The 14,871-nt window shown below is 43.1% G+C and overlaps 1 protein-coding gene across 1 annotated transcript; it reads left to right on the top strand.

Annotated features, from left to right (window-relative positions):
• The first annotated feature begins 1,846 nt into the window (after nucleotides 1-1,846).
• LOC128327454 (zinc finger MYM-type protein 6-like) lies at nucleotides 1,847-3,886 on the top strand. Its single transcript, XM_053256252.1, has one exon. The coding sequence runs from the start codon at nucleotides 1,847-1,849 to the stop codon at nucleotides 3,884-3,886; it is 2,040 nt and encodes a 679-aa protein (XP_053112227.1).
• Nucleotides 3,887-14,871: the final 10,985 nt, after the last annotated feature.

Raw genomic sequence — 14,871 nt, 5'->3', positions numbered from 1 at the left:
TGCACAGCATATCAACAAATTATTTAACTATTTAAAATTATTAGAATAATTTTTCATATGTACAAAGCTCTATATAGGGGAAAATGTATTTATATAGTTGCAGGGAAATCACACCCTGCAACTATATAAATACATTTCCCCCTATATAGAGCTTTGTACATATGAAAAATTATTCTACAATAAAAATCTATACAAATCCTACTAGTGTAAAATATACATCTTTTTTTAAAAGGACCACTCCATTCTCTGCACATTAAAAGAGCAATCTCAGATATGCCTTTATGTTCATACAGCAATCTGATTTTTTAAAAAAATCCTATCTTCATTATATCCTGGTGGTTGGGATGAGTAAAAGGTTCACCTTTGGTGCCTGGGACTGCATGTGCTTGGCAAGACCCACAGTACTTTACTATCTACTGACAGTTAAAGTAGAGCAAATGTTACTTGGCCTCTGTTTCCAAATCTATGGAGTCATGAAATCATATCACAAACTGCCTCTCTGAAGTGCTTGACAATAGTGGCTCATATGCAGATGAAGGAAGTACCTGTGTGGGCACTGCTGCTGCACTAATGCAGAGTGCATGTCCACAGGGGTGTGATTTTTGCCAATTTCCCCTGGCTCCAGAAGCACTTTTTGCTACCTGGATGTAGGTCCCTGAGTCATAGAAGTGGCTATGACAGTGGCTGCAGCGTTTTAAAATGGCCTTTGAGTGAGATGATGGCTCACACTTGCTATGGCCCTCCTACCTTGCTGCTGTCAATCGCTGTTAATAGTCTTGTTCGTTCCAGTGTTGTTTTAATATCTGCCTATGCCAAGAAATGTTAATTGAAATAAAGACTTAATTTTCTTGGTTTTTGGATTTTTTGCAGCATCGGTAGAACACAAAATAATACAGATTCGTGGAGGATAGCTGGCGGCGGTTGCTGGCGCAGTCTATGATCGCTTGAAGGTACTATTAGTGACTTGGCTACTCTTTGCATGGTGGTGCCCGAGCCGAGCCTTAAGGGAGGGGTGGGGAGCGGGTCTGCCCTTGCAGTGGCTGGCCGAGAAGTGGAGTTTGCTCAAGGCTGCCTGACGGCCCCATTCAAGCACACTTCTATTCTCCCCTTTACTCCCAAGCTCCAGCTGCATCACAACAATACTCTTTCATGAAACCACAGCTGTGTGTGTTTTCCATAGCTGGGAGCTGTTTATCTATGGATTACAAACAAGCATATGGAACTGAAAATAAATCCTAGTTTCATATTTTGGTTTCTAGTCCATAATTATTGTTCCCCAAGTCATGGTTAAATGAACAAGAATTCCGAGGTGCATGAGGTAGGAGAAATGAGTGTTCAGGCTTCCAAACTCATTCATGTTGCTTTCTCACAACCAAGCAGACCATGGATTGTTGAACTGTCTCAACTGGTCCTATATCAGCTGAATAACAGACTATTAAAAAAAAAATTGTTCAGAGGGAGTGTTAATTGTGAGGGGGTCTTCTCTTTCATCATCTCGTGAACCACTTCTCTTTCAGTAAACTCCCCACCCTGCAACTCCCCTTTTTTGCCCTCCCACCTTAATGCATGTCATAGAAACATAAGAACTGCCCAGCTGGATCAGGCTCAAGGCCAATCTATTCCAACATCCTGTTTCGCACAGTGGCCCAACAGATGCTGCTGGAAGCTACAGGCAGGAGTTGAGGACCTGCAGCCCTCTAAGAAAAAAACTTCTTATTTTCTTGCAGGGGTAAAACCGGCAAGAGGCGAAAGAGCGGGAAGAACTGCAAGTTTTTCCACTTTCCTTGAGTCCTATCGTTGGACTGCTCAAGACAGAAGCACTGCCCTAGTACCTCTCATTATTGCAATGAGTTCCAAACAGAACAAGCAGACAAGTCTGTTCAAGTTTTTGAATAAAAGATCAAGAAGTCCATCAAAACAAGATTTGTCTGTGGAAAATGAAGATAATGCTTCTCCAAGCACAAGCTATTCGGCTACCATCTCAAGTGATGACCACATTTCTGCAGAGACGAGCACACACAGAGACAGTTCTGATTCAGAATCGGAGTCAATGAATGAAAGTGTCCCTCCCAGCAAAAAAGCAAGAGGCGCGTTTATTCGTAAATACAATGAAGACTATCTCCAGTATGGCTTTATTTGCAGCCCTGGTTCTGAAAAGGCACCAAGACCTCAGTGTGTGCTATGTTCCACTGTATTAGCCAATGAAGCTATGAAGCCGGCAAAACTTCTTCGTCATTTACAAACAAGGCACAAACAATTTGAGAACAAACCAAAGGATTTTTTTGTAAGAAAAAGTAAAGAACTGTCACTTCAAAAGCAGGTATTAGTTCGATCAGCTGCTGTTGATCATTCATTGATGAAAGCTGCTTATCTGGTTGCAATGCGTATCGCAAAGTCCAAAAAACCTCACAGCATCGGTGAGACTTTGATAAAGCCGTGTCTGATCGACGTTTGCAATGAGCTTCTAGGATCTTCTGCGTCTAAGAAAATGAAAGATTTGTCTTTATCGAATGACACAATAAGCAGGAGAATTAATGAACTTTCATCTGATATTGAAGAGCAAGTCATTGGAAAAGTCAAATTGTCAAAGTTATTTTCATTGCAGCTGGATGAATCAACTGACATTTCTAACCATGCCATATTACTATGCTATGTGCGTTACATTGACTATGAAGCCAAAGATATGTCGGAAGAATTGTTATGTTGCTGTGAATTACCATCACACACAACGGGAGCTGAAATATTCAAAGCATTGAATGAATACATGGAAAAATCTCAACTTGACTGGAAAAACTGTGTTGCTGTATGCACGGATGGTGCTGCAAGTATGCTGGGCAAACATTCTGGTGTTTTGGCAAAGATTAGGGCAGTCGCTTCTGAAAACATGGTTCACAGTCACTGTTTGATTCATCGCCAGCACTTAGCGGCAAAGAAAATGTCACCAGATTTGCATGAAGTATTGGCGCAGGCGGTTAAAATCATCAATTTCATCAAGTGTAACGCTTTGAATTCAAGGTTGTTCACAATTTTGTGTGATGAGATGGGGTCTGAGCATAATCATTTATTACTGCATGCAGAAGTACGCTGGCTATCTCGAGGAAAAGTTCTGACAAGGTTGTTTGAATTAAGGAAAGAAATCAAAATGTTCTTGATGCAAAAAAAATGCGATAGCAGTTACATCACATGCCTGCAAAATGCTGACTGGATTGCAAAAGTTGCATACTTGTCTGATATTTTCAATGCGATAAATTCTCTTAATTTAAGCTTACAAGGCCCACTGGCAACAATTTTTACTATGGGCAATAAAATTAGTGCATTTAAAAAAAAGTTGGAATTGTGGATACATCGGTCTGAAGGAGGAAACTATGACATGTTTGAGACATTTTCCTCTCTAATTTGTTCTGATGAAGGTCTCGACTTTGACCATAGCAGCATCAAGATTTTGATACATGATCACCTCAAATCATTACAGCAACAGTTTGAGGACTACTATCCAGCAGGCGAAGATCAGCGAAAGGGAAATCTATGGGTGCAAGATCCATTTGTGACACACAGCCAAAATAATTTGACCATTCAAGAAGAAGAAATGTTGCTGGAGGTGTCATCAGATGCTGGTCTCCAATCTGCCTTTCAATCAATGCCCATAGCACAGTTTTGGATAAAACTCAAGGATGAGTATGAGATTCTCCACAAAAAGGCAATGAAAATTCTTCTTCCATTTTCATCAACATATTTATGTGAGGTTGGATTTTCAAGTATGAGTCTTATCAAAACCAAAACACGCAACAGACTTGAAATTACTAATTCTTTACGCTTGGCCCTAACGAAGATTGCACCACGGATAGAGCGGCTGGTGAAAACTAGACAAGACCAATGTTCACATTAACTTAATTTCTTGTGTGCATTTTGATGAGTATGTAAATAGTATGTAAATAAAATACAGTTTATTGTTTATCAAATTTTATTTTATGATATTATTTTAATTGCAAGCTGCCCAGAGATGCAAGTTTTGGACAGGTATAGAAGTCTGTTAGATATATAAAATAAAATTGAACTTGAAACCCCTTTATTAACTGCTGGTCCGGGAAACTGCACACAAAGAATGTAGCGGTCCTTGACACACTGCACAAATGATTTAGCGGTCCTTGAGTCCAAAAAGGTTGAGAAACACTGGTTTAGAACATCATCTCTTGTCACTTCTATCTGACTCAGTTCTTTAGCTTCCATCCCTGAAAACTTTGGTTCAGGAACAGGTATATGCTTTGTATCCTCTGCTGTGCAGATGGACACAAAGAACTCATTGAGCTTCTCTGCAACATCCATATCTTCCTTAATAACCCCTTTCACTCCCTCATTATCTAATGGTCCAACAGCCTCCCTGGCGGTTTCCTGCTTCTGATGTATTTAAAGAAGTTTTTATTATTCCCCTTGATACTTTTAGCTAAATGTTCCTCAAACTCTCTTTTCGCCTCTCTTATTGTCACCTTGCATTTCATTGTCACACTCAACTTTAGTTGATTTTTTGTAATTGTTTTTATCTGCCATGTTCGATTTTACTCTGAATTGTTTAAAAAAACGTTTTCTTTGGCTCGGTGAACGACTAAAGTTTCAAGAAACTACTAAACTATGTATCTGAAGTAAAAAGTCATTGATTTGTGAGATTACTGTAAGGAGTAGTACAAAATATTGATAAAACCTCATGTAAGAGATGGTTGTATGTTATGATGTCTGACTTGGGAGATGAAATATTTTTCTCAATCATTCCTTCTGTTGTGGCTATTTGTATGAAATTATAGGCAGTGCAACTGTTTTGTTTTACCTTAAAAAATCTAGAAGAAAACTTTAAAAAATTTAAATAAATACTAAGGTAGAAGTAAATAATTTGCTTGAGGCTTAATGTCTTGTCAGTTAAGCAATGGAGGGGGGGCACCACTGTTGAGCTGTGCTTAGGGCATCAGTTGCCCTTAATCTGGCCCTGATTTCCTTGCTGCACCAGTTAAGGTGGCCTGCCAGAGATGGGGAGGCTCTTATTTCAACAGGTAGTGTATTTCAAAGTCTAGGGGCAGCAACGGAGAAGGGAAGTTCCTGAGTAGCCACCAGGCGAGTTGGCGGCAATCGTAGGTGAACTTCTCCAGATGTTCTTAACAGGCGATGGGGCTCATGGTGAAGAAGAACTTGGGCTATTCACACAATTGCAGAAAATCAGGCTAGCGGAGACCACCGGGCTTGGCTGGTAACCTGCTCAAGTAGCCCACCCCTAAAACCGGGTTTGTGGAGCGAGCGCTCTGCAAACCCGTTTTTAAAAATCATGAGTAGCCATGGTGCGGCTCCACAGCACGGCTACTCATGAGGCGACCCCCAGAAGGGCTTTATAGGTAATAACCAGCACCTTGTATCTTGCCCAGAAAAGTTTCAGCAGCCAGTGTAGTTCTTTCATCACAGGAGTAATATGGTCTCTCCTAGATGACCTAGAGACCAACCTGGCTGCCGCATTCTGGACTGACTGCAGTTTCTGGATTATGTACAAAGGCAGCCCCATATACAGCACCTTGCAGTAATCTAACCTAGAGGTTACCAGCATATGTACCACTGTTTTGAGGTCGTTCATCTCAAGAAACAGACGCAGCTGGCGTATCAGCTGAAGCTGATAAAAAGCACCTCTGCCCACCGCCTCAACCTGGGACACCAGAGAGAGGTTCAGATCCAGAAGCACCCCCAGACTGTGTACCTGTTCCTTCTGGGGGAGCATGACCCCATCCATGTATACATTGGTTTTACCACTTCCAGCTCTCACTGGTTCTTTATCGAACCATTTTTACCTCAGAATGTTTCTTTATCTGACTTTAACTTCTCAGTTGTCAAGAATCTGACAACTGAGTCTGGTGGCTGTGTGCCATCTCCAGCCTCAGACGCAAGATGCCTCTCAATGCCAGTTGCAGGAGAGCAACAGCAGGAGAGAGGGCATGTACATACCACTTGCCTGTGGGCTCCCCAGAGACATCTGGTGGGCCACTGTGTGAGATGGGATGCTGGAATAGATGGGCCTTGTGCCTGATCCAGCAGGGCTGTTCTTATGTTCTTATGATCCTTTTATATGTCCCAAATAAGGTATTCCACTCTGTTGCCAGATTTGGCTTTTTTAAAGCCAAATTTTGGGTTATGGCCCATTTGACTCACGAGTATACCCCTACGGTTCTGGCAACACTTCCATAGTGGTAGTGTAACATCATGGAGCACTACAAATTTGCCCAGCTCCTCAACCTTCTTGCGCAAGCACAACTTTGTTCATCTTGCAAGCACACTATTAGTCAGGATGTCAGCCATTATGTCCAAGAGCTGACAAATGCGTTGGTTTTTTTAATGCTAAAAAACATTGTCAGGCTATATATGAGGGAATGATCTGACAGATTAGCTGATGTCAAAATCTCATATTTCAACCTGATGTTTGAAGCCTAGAGATTCTGGATTGATCCTAGTCTTATGAAATATACGGTAATGCCCATGCCATAAACATGCTGTGGAATATAGTTTACAGAGAATTTGATAAGCCAATTTCAAGCTCATTGCTGAGGCTAGTCATTTTATCAGTACTAAAGTCACATGCTATAAATGACTACATCACAGGCTGGTAATGGTATTTTTACAAGAGTTTGCAACTGAAACATTAATGATGAAAGAATGAACTCATGCAGAGTGAGTGTGCGATACACAGAAACTCTTAAGGGAATGCTTAGATTCCCACATATATAAGCACTTCGGGAACAAACTTACATTTTAGCTTATTTATCCTTATCTATTAGCTTAGAAACTAATAGTTATTTCAAAAGAACAGAAGAAAGTGGGCACATATAAATAAAACACAACGAATTGTTAGCAAAGGAAATCCCGAAGAAGGAACAGAGGGAGAAAAGGGATATGACATCATAAGTTTTATACACTGTAATATTTTAAAAGCAATTGAGTATTTTACTGAGGCTTCATTTAGAGATAATCAAATATTGCATTGCATTCTTTTACTATTTGTGAGAACTTTGATTTGACTTGACCTATAACTCCTTTATCTGTACCATTAAAACCTACAGAGATACCAAGCAGCTGCTGACAGACATTTCTGGATGATTGGTTGTAGAAGGTATTTTAATGGTTTATTTGCTTGGTATATTACTTTATTGTGATTTTTATGATGTTTGTGTTATTTTATTGTAGATTGTATTCTATCAGATTTTGTAGAACTACGTTGAGAGTTCCAGCTATAAATTGGGACATAAATTCTGAAATAAAATAATGTACAGGCTTCCTAAAACAAACTTTATGAACAATTATTTTAATTTAATTTAACAGAAATGTGTTGTTTATGGGTACAATTTCAGTTAATCATGTGGGGGAAGGACTGTAATAGATGAAGACATGATACAGCAAGATTTAAAAGCCCACTTTGGAATGCATTCAAGGTTAAATTGCGAAAGAGCAAAATCCTTCTGTGGATTTTGCACTTCTCAATAACAAGAGATTCACAAATTTAGGTTTAGCTCACTAGCCAGCCATTATTTGTGGTCACCACCAATCCTGTCCCTTCCCTCAGATTATTTTGTGGCACACAGTAGAAGTCTTAGTAGAGGAGTGGGATTTACGTCATTTGCACTGGGAGACGGAGATGGAAAGAAACAGTGGGAGCCCTCTCCTACTGCTTAGAAAATATCCTTGCTGGTTCTTACCTGACCACAAGCATACTGGTGTAAGGAAATAACGCATAAGCTTTCCTGCTGCAGATTATTTCCTACTTTTTTGCTGGAGCCTGGTGCAACTACAGCTTGCAAATTGGTGTAGCAAAGACTGGCCGATATAGAAATACAAAATGAGAAGGCCAGATTATAAATCTGTACATCTTAAGACGAATTTAAGTCCAGCTACTTATTTGTTTATGATTATTTCAAGTAATCATAGATGGGCCTTCTCTAGCAATAGCAATAGCAATAGCACTTACATTTATATACCGTTCTATAGCCGGAGCTCTCTAAGTGGTTTACAATGATTTAGCATATTGCCCCCAACATTCTGGGTACTCTAGGGCGAGGTTTAATGCCTTCCCATCAGCGCTATTATATGGGAAGTATAACAAATCGCCCTATGAAAAGCGCATATGTCTTTGCGGCCAGGAGATTGAGTCAATGGCCTATATTCTATTAAAGTGTCCACTTTACCAAGATGTAAGACAGCAATTAATTTATCCCTTGTTAAATAATTTGAAGGAGAAAACCGAGGATTTCCTTGTAAAGTATTTATTAGCCGAGGAAGATTCAGCAATTTCTAGAATAGTTGCTAAGTACTGTTATGTGGTTTTTAGAATAAGAGTTTTAAAGTTATGAGTGTATTTTAAAATTGCCATTTTTGGGTATATGTTTATACTATGTTTTAATTTTAAGGATTTTATGTTATGTCATTTATTACTGTATATTCCTCTTTTGTTCATTGACTGTAGATAAAGTAAGTAAAGTAAGGTTCTTACCTTCTCAAACATGGCAGTGGAAATGAGATGCCTGTCAAAAAATGGCAGTGAAAATGTAGATAGTCTCATGGGGTGGAACTGAATCAGCCCCAAAGACTTAGTTGCTATACCACATTAAAGTTGTAGTATGACAATTTACCAGAAAACAAAGGGCGGGTTCAGACAATACAAATCACTCACTGCACAATTAGAAACATGTCTAATGGATATGTCTTCTACCACCATCTTGCATACTCAGGGGCGTAGCTAGGGAAGAGGGGGCCTATGTTCTCTGGCGGCCCCTCAGATTGAGGGAGACAATGGAGAAAATAGGGAGGGAGAGATCTGGGGGGCCCTCAGGAGCTGGGGGCCCGTGTTCTTTGAACCCTTTTGCTCAATTATAGCTACGCCCCTGTGCATACTATTCCATCCCACATACATGAGGTGGGGGACAGGGCATGAAACATCTGAACTGCTTCCAGTAATGTCATTCCAATTCTACTCAAAATGGAACCACAAATTAGGGGTAGTTCGGATGTTCTACACCCCTATATATGAATATGCAGGATGGAACAGTGTGGTGGGTGAGTGGAGACAAGCATGTATCTGCTTCTAATCACTGAGTGGATGGGCTGGTTGGAATGTATTGTCCAAACTAATTAGCCCAAAGTGAGGGGTAAATACAATGTGCTCTTGTGTGCAGAAGAATAAGACTCCCTCATACCTTTTGTTGAACAGGTTACCTCAAAACTCTAAAGGGCATATTAATAATCTAGTAATTAGGTTGGATTGATTGGTTGCATCACCCAGTGTGCATCAGCTCAAATGAGAGACTATGATTGTGATTCATTTCTTAACTGACTCCCTTCACTGGCCTGTGTACATAAACTTTAATGGCCTCAATAAAACCTGGAGCTGCTTTTAGTTGTGGAATTATGCCTATACATAATTGTTCTTCTTCCTGAATTACTAGAGAGCTCAGACTCCAGGCAACAGTGGTATTAACAACTGAATGTAGAAGTTGCTTGCCAGCAGGGAATGTTTTTGGTGGAGGATGAGGAAAGGGTTGAGAGCTGGTCCTTATCTAGGCAGGGCTTGTGACCTTGGTCATCCAGGTTGGGCAAAGGGACCATGACCATAGGAACATAGGAAGCTGCCATATTTTGAGTTAGACCACTGTTCCATCTAGCTAAGTATTGACTACACAGACAGGCAGGAATCTCTCTCAGCCCTATCTTGGAAATGCCAGAGTACCTAGATGCTCTTCTCAGAGTGGCTCCATCCTCTACGGGGAATATTTTTATTTATTTATTTATTTATTTAAAACATGTAATATACCGCCCACTCCGAAGACTCTGGGCAGTGTACAAAAACATGCAAAGCAAGACAGCATTAAAATTACATTCTAAATTAAAAACTAAAGTAACTAACAAAAAAAAAAAAAAACAAATAGGTAAACTACAGGGCAAAAGCCTGGCGAAAAAGAAAAGTCTTCAGTAGAGATCTAAAAATCAATATCTTACAGTGCTCACACATCAAGTTTCCCATTCATATGCAACCAGGGTGGCCCCTGTTTAGCTAAGGGGATAGGTCATGCTTGCTACCACAAGACCAGCTCTCCTCTCCTATTGAGGGCTCATCTGAGGGATCCCTGACTAGTGCAGTCGGCATATTAAGAGCCATATTCAGTTAGGCTTTGATCTATAGGCTGATCTAGAGGGGCGGGGTCACTCTCTTCTCGCCGCAGCCAAGTGACAGTCCACCAGGCCATTCCTGCCCAGCCAGCTGTCTTATACAGTACCAAGTCAGAACATAGGTCCATCTAGCTCAGTATTGTCTACCCAAACTGAGAGCAGCTTCTCCAAGGTTGCAGGCAAGGGTTGTTCTGAGCCCTATCTTGGAAATGCCAGGGAGAGAACTTGGAACATTCTGCATGCAAGCATGCAAATGCTCTTCCCAGAGCTGCCCCACCCACTAAGGGGAATAACTTCCAGTGCTCATATATGTCTTTCATTCAAATGCAAACAGAATGGACCCTGCATAGCAAAGGGGGCAATTCATGCTTGATACCACAAGACCAGTTCACTGGGGAGGGCCTTCTGTGCCCTCCCTGGACTCCTGGGACAGCCATCGCCTGGGACAGCCATCATCACCCCCAAACGGGGACAGACCCATATTCCTTATGTTGGTGCCCATATCCCCTTACAGTTGGGTAAGTATCCCATGCGGTTGGAAGCCAGCAGAAAGGCCCAGCATATGGAAAGCAGCTTTGTAAAATGCTTGCAGCACTGATAGGACAATTTTAGACAGTGGTCCAGGAAGGCAGGCAGCAGCAGTCCTAGGAGGACAAGGTGTGAGGGTGGATGCACAGCACACAAGCTCAGGCAGAAGGGGCATAGCTGGCATGGGCAGGCCTGACCCATGATGCCATGCAATAGCAGGAGGGCACGGGGGGGGGGGGTGAGGAGGGTGCACTGTGACAGCCCCCACACCCCTGTGAACCAGGGACATTTGTCCTCTTTTATCCAGTGGTACCTCACAGTTGGTAGCAGAGGATGGTTTGAGCAGGACCATTACAGCCCAAGTTCTGTGGAGAATCAGAAGGAAGGGTGAGTGCACTCATTGGTTACCGTCAGAATGAATATGTCCCAGTTCGGACAGTGGTTGTTTGATCAACAAGAACGGTTGATTAAGGACTTAATGCATCAACAACACACTGTGCAAATGGGGCTTATACAAGACTTGTGTTGTTGGAAATTCTCTGTGGTGAGAGAATCCCTTTCTCATTATAGCAGAGTGCACAGAGGCACAACACAGCGGATTTAGTTAGGCATGCGTGTATGCTGAGAGTAAAGTAACTTGGAGCCAATTCATAGTTTCAAATCAATATAAAAGGCATTTATTAAGGAACTCCATTCTAGATAGGAAAGTGAGGAGTTAGGATCTCTAATCTATCTATCTAGCTGGATGCAGATGGATTCTGCATCTTCTCTGCACATATGGTGCAGGGAGAGAGGCTTGCCATGTTGCAAGGTAGAAGGGCAGGAAGGAAAGAGAGAGGAGGAAGAGGAAGCTAGTCCCTAAGAGTAGCAATCTACATATCAAAGGGATAGTATCAGAGCAGTGAGGAAGTGATGACCAATGTCTTGACTCTCTAGCCCTCTGACTTACTAGTCTGTCCTCCACTGTCTGAGACAAAGAGACAGCGCAAAGTCCTTTAACTTCCAACATGTGTGAGGGTCTGGCACCCAGTCCCATTAGTCATGGGGACCAGAGAAGGAGAGGGGAGACCCAATATACTGTTCAGATTGGCCAGATTAACACAAAAAGACAACATTGAAGCCTTCTTGCTGACATTTGAGAAAACAGCTCAGGCAACCACAATGATCTTGCATATTGGTCCCCTATATAACAGGACCCATGCAGGCAGTGTTCTTCACATTATTCACAGGGGATGCTGCTGATTATGTGAAGGAGGCCATTTTAGACTGCTATGGGGTCACCAAGGACACGTATCACCGACGGTTCCGGGCTCTCAGATTCAGGAAGGGTGACCGGCCAAGGGCCCTAGTGGCCAAGCTCAGGGTGGCTGCCATGCAGTGGTTGCAACCAGTAAATGCTGAGGAAATCCAGACTGTAGAGAAAGTGGTCCTGAAACGGGTACTGAATGTGCTCCCCGCCGATGCTCGAGCTTGGCTAATTAGAAGCAAGCCAACAACCCTTAAGAGTGCCATGAGGCTCCTAGAAAATTATATTAACGCAGTTGAAACACTGGAGCTCCCACAGCCACGCTCCTGAGGGGAAAGGGACATGCTTTGTCCAGTCCTCTTGGAGGCAAACCAGCCTCAGGTTCTAGGCAGAGCACGCCCCTTGGCCTAGGGACAGATGGAGCCCAGCCAAGCCCCAGCATGTTGAGCCTCGCGCTGGCGGTTGTTGGAACCTGACACCTATGGGAATGAAGATATTTGAGGGACCCGTCGGGCCAGGAATGGGGAGACTAGCCCCACCCCCCGTGCAACCAGGGGACCCTGCTTTTCCTGTGGGCAGGAGTGACACTTTAATAAATATTGTCCCTGTGCAATGGAATGCAACATATGTCAGACCTTGGGGGAGGATGCCCAGAAGGAGGATGGATCACCTCATGCATTTGCCATAGTGGTTAAGCAGCAAGCGCAGGTGGTAACTGCATTACTGGACTCGGGCTGCATGGTGCAGCAGCTACTTCCCAAAGGCTAGTGGACAATGTTCTGGGAGATTGTGGCCAATTCACCCTAGGATTTTTCTATGATGTCATCATCATCAGCCCATCCTGGAAGATACCTTTGCAACACCTATGGCACGTCTTCACCACCCTTGAAAAGGCTGGTCTGAAGATAAACTCAAAAATGAGCCATTTGGGCGTAAACCAATTAAAATATCTAGGTTATATTATCAGCCATGGTAAAATTAGGCCCGTGCCTGAGAAAGTGATAGCCGTTAATGAGATGAAAGTGCCACGAACTAAGAAGCAGCTCTGGTGGTTTAGGAATGGCTGGCTATAATAGTCGCTTTGTACCCCATTTCGCTTTCTGGGCTACCCCTTTGACCAGACTCCTTTGAAAGAGGTTGCTGAACCACATACCATGGCCCAAGGAATGTGAACAGGCCTTCGAGGGTTTGGAAAACACCCTGATCAAGAAACCGATTCTACAGAGTCCTGATTTCGATATGGAGTTCATATCACAAACAGACACCTCAGGAACGGGGACTGGGGCAGTGCTAACCCTAGAGATACATGCACAAAAACATGCCACCATTTTTATTAGTAGTAAATGACAACCAGCAGAAACACGATATTCAACAATTGAAAGAGAAGCCCTAGTGGTTAACTGGGCCATTGCCTCCTTACAGTATTACTTGGAGAACAACCCCTTCGTCCTGGTTACTGACCACACACCTCTGCAATGATTTCATGGGATGAAGGATCGTAACAGCCAGGTCCTGAGGTGGTACCTTTATCTTCTGCCCTTTCGGTCTGTTGTCCGCAACCTCAGTGGGAAGCAGTATTTCAATGCTGATTACCTTTCCCAGCTTTTCGAGGATGAATCACCAGGATTGACCAGGTGTCTTTGGGAGGTATGTGTCAGGCCCTCCTGCTGGCTCCCAACCACATGGGATACTTACCTGGCTGGACAGGATATGAGCACCCAACAGAGATAAGCCTGACCAAGTTTGTGGGGGATGATGCCCATCCCAGGAGGCTGGGGAAGGTGCAGAAGGTCGAGTGTAGGCCACCCATGGCTGTGTAGGAATGGCTGCAGCGAGAAAAAAGTGACCCCCACCCCTCTGCTGCAGTGTCATGTGATGACATTGTTGGGGACACCCCCCTGACCCCAACATTAAACTCAGAGCCACCAACCCGGAATTATATGGAACCCAGGCCTGTGTCTGATTCCATTTTATAAGAGTTCAGTTAAATGCCTGAACCCAAGGTGAACTGAAACCCAGGTCTCTTGCCTGCCTCATGTACTGCTCTGTGAAGGAGGAGGCAATCCAGCATTGTATTGTGAAATGGGCACTCACAGAAACACAAGGGCTAGGCCTGAGCTAATCAATATGCTAAAATGTAACTCACTATCAGATAATGTCTATGGAAGAGGCCAGGGGCTGATCTCCCCTTTCCTGTTGCAAGAAGTCTATGTTAATCTTTGTCAATGATTGCTCTGCTATGCCCAAAGGGGATTATTCAGTTGCTGTCTATAGAAATTCCACCCTAGGAGAACACCTGTAGATTTAGTCCTTTTACTAACACCTTCTGGGACCAGGCCCAAATCTGGGGACAAGAGAAGATGCCCATTTGCAGCTCAGAGAGGCATATTTGCCTTGGGCAATGTCCCCTCCTCAAGATAGCAGCTAACAGAAGATGGGATTAAGATCTCCCTGGACTGGGCTAATATCCTGAATAATTAAAAGACATTATCCAGAAGGTAGCAGCAAGTTGTCACCTTTTAGGACCCAGGAAAGATGATGGGAGATCAAAGGAAGATATAACTATAAAGAACAGGCTTACTGGACAGAGAGCTAGCAGTCTTGTGCCTACAAGCAAGACTTGCTCATGAGTAATCCAAGAGTTTGCTGCCCAAGCCGCAGGGCTAGAGGCAGGAACTCTGTCCATGGACAGGAACTGTATGTGACTTCCACTGTGCAGTGAGAAGTCAAGACTTCCCCAGCCATGGTGCTCTGACTCTCAGCCGTGCTCTGAGCAAACAGCATGCTTGATCTAAAAGCTCCTGTCCCCAGCCAAAAACCTCTCTCCTTCAGCTGAAAGATCCACCATTCTCAAGCCTCTGATCCTGGTAATATGCTGCCTTCGCAAGCCTTGGATCCCTACTTTCCTCCTCCTTACT

Source organism: Hemicordylus capensis, chromosome 5 (assembly GCF_027244095.1).
Source record: "Hemicordylus capensis ecotype Gifberg chromosome 5, rHemCap1.1.pri, whole genome shotgun sequence".
In the NCBI taxonomy this organism is placed as follows: Eukaryota; Metazoa; Chordata; class Lepidosauria; order Squamata; family Cordylidae; genus Hemicordylus; species Hemicordylus capensis.
Note: the sequence above shows the minus strand (reverse complement) of the source record. Positions and strands in the feature narration are given on the sequence as shown.

Coding starts and splice junctions, on each gene's coding strand:
- LOC128327454 (XM_053256252.1), top strand. CDS start 1,847: ATGAGTTCCAAACAGAACAAGCAGACAAGTCTGTTCAAGTTTTTGAAT.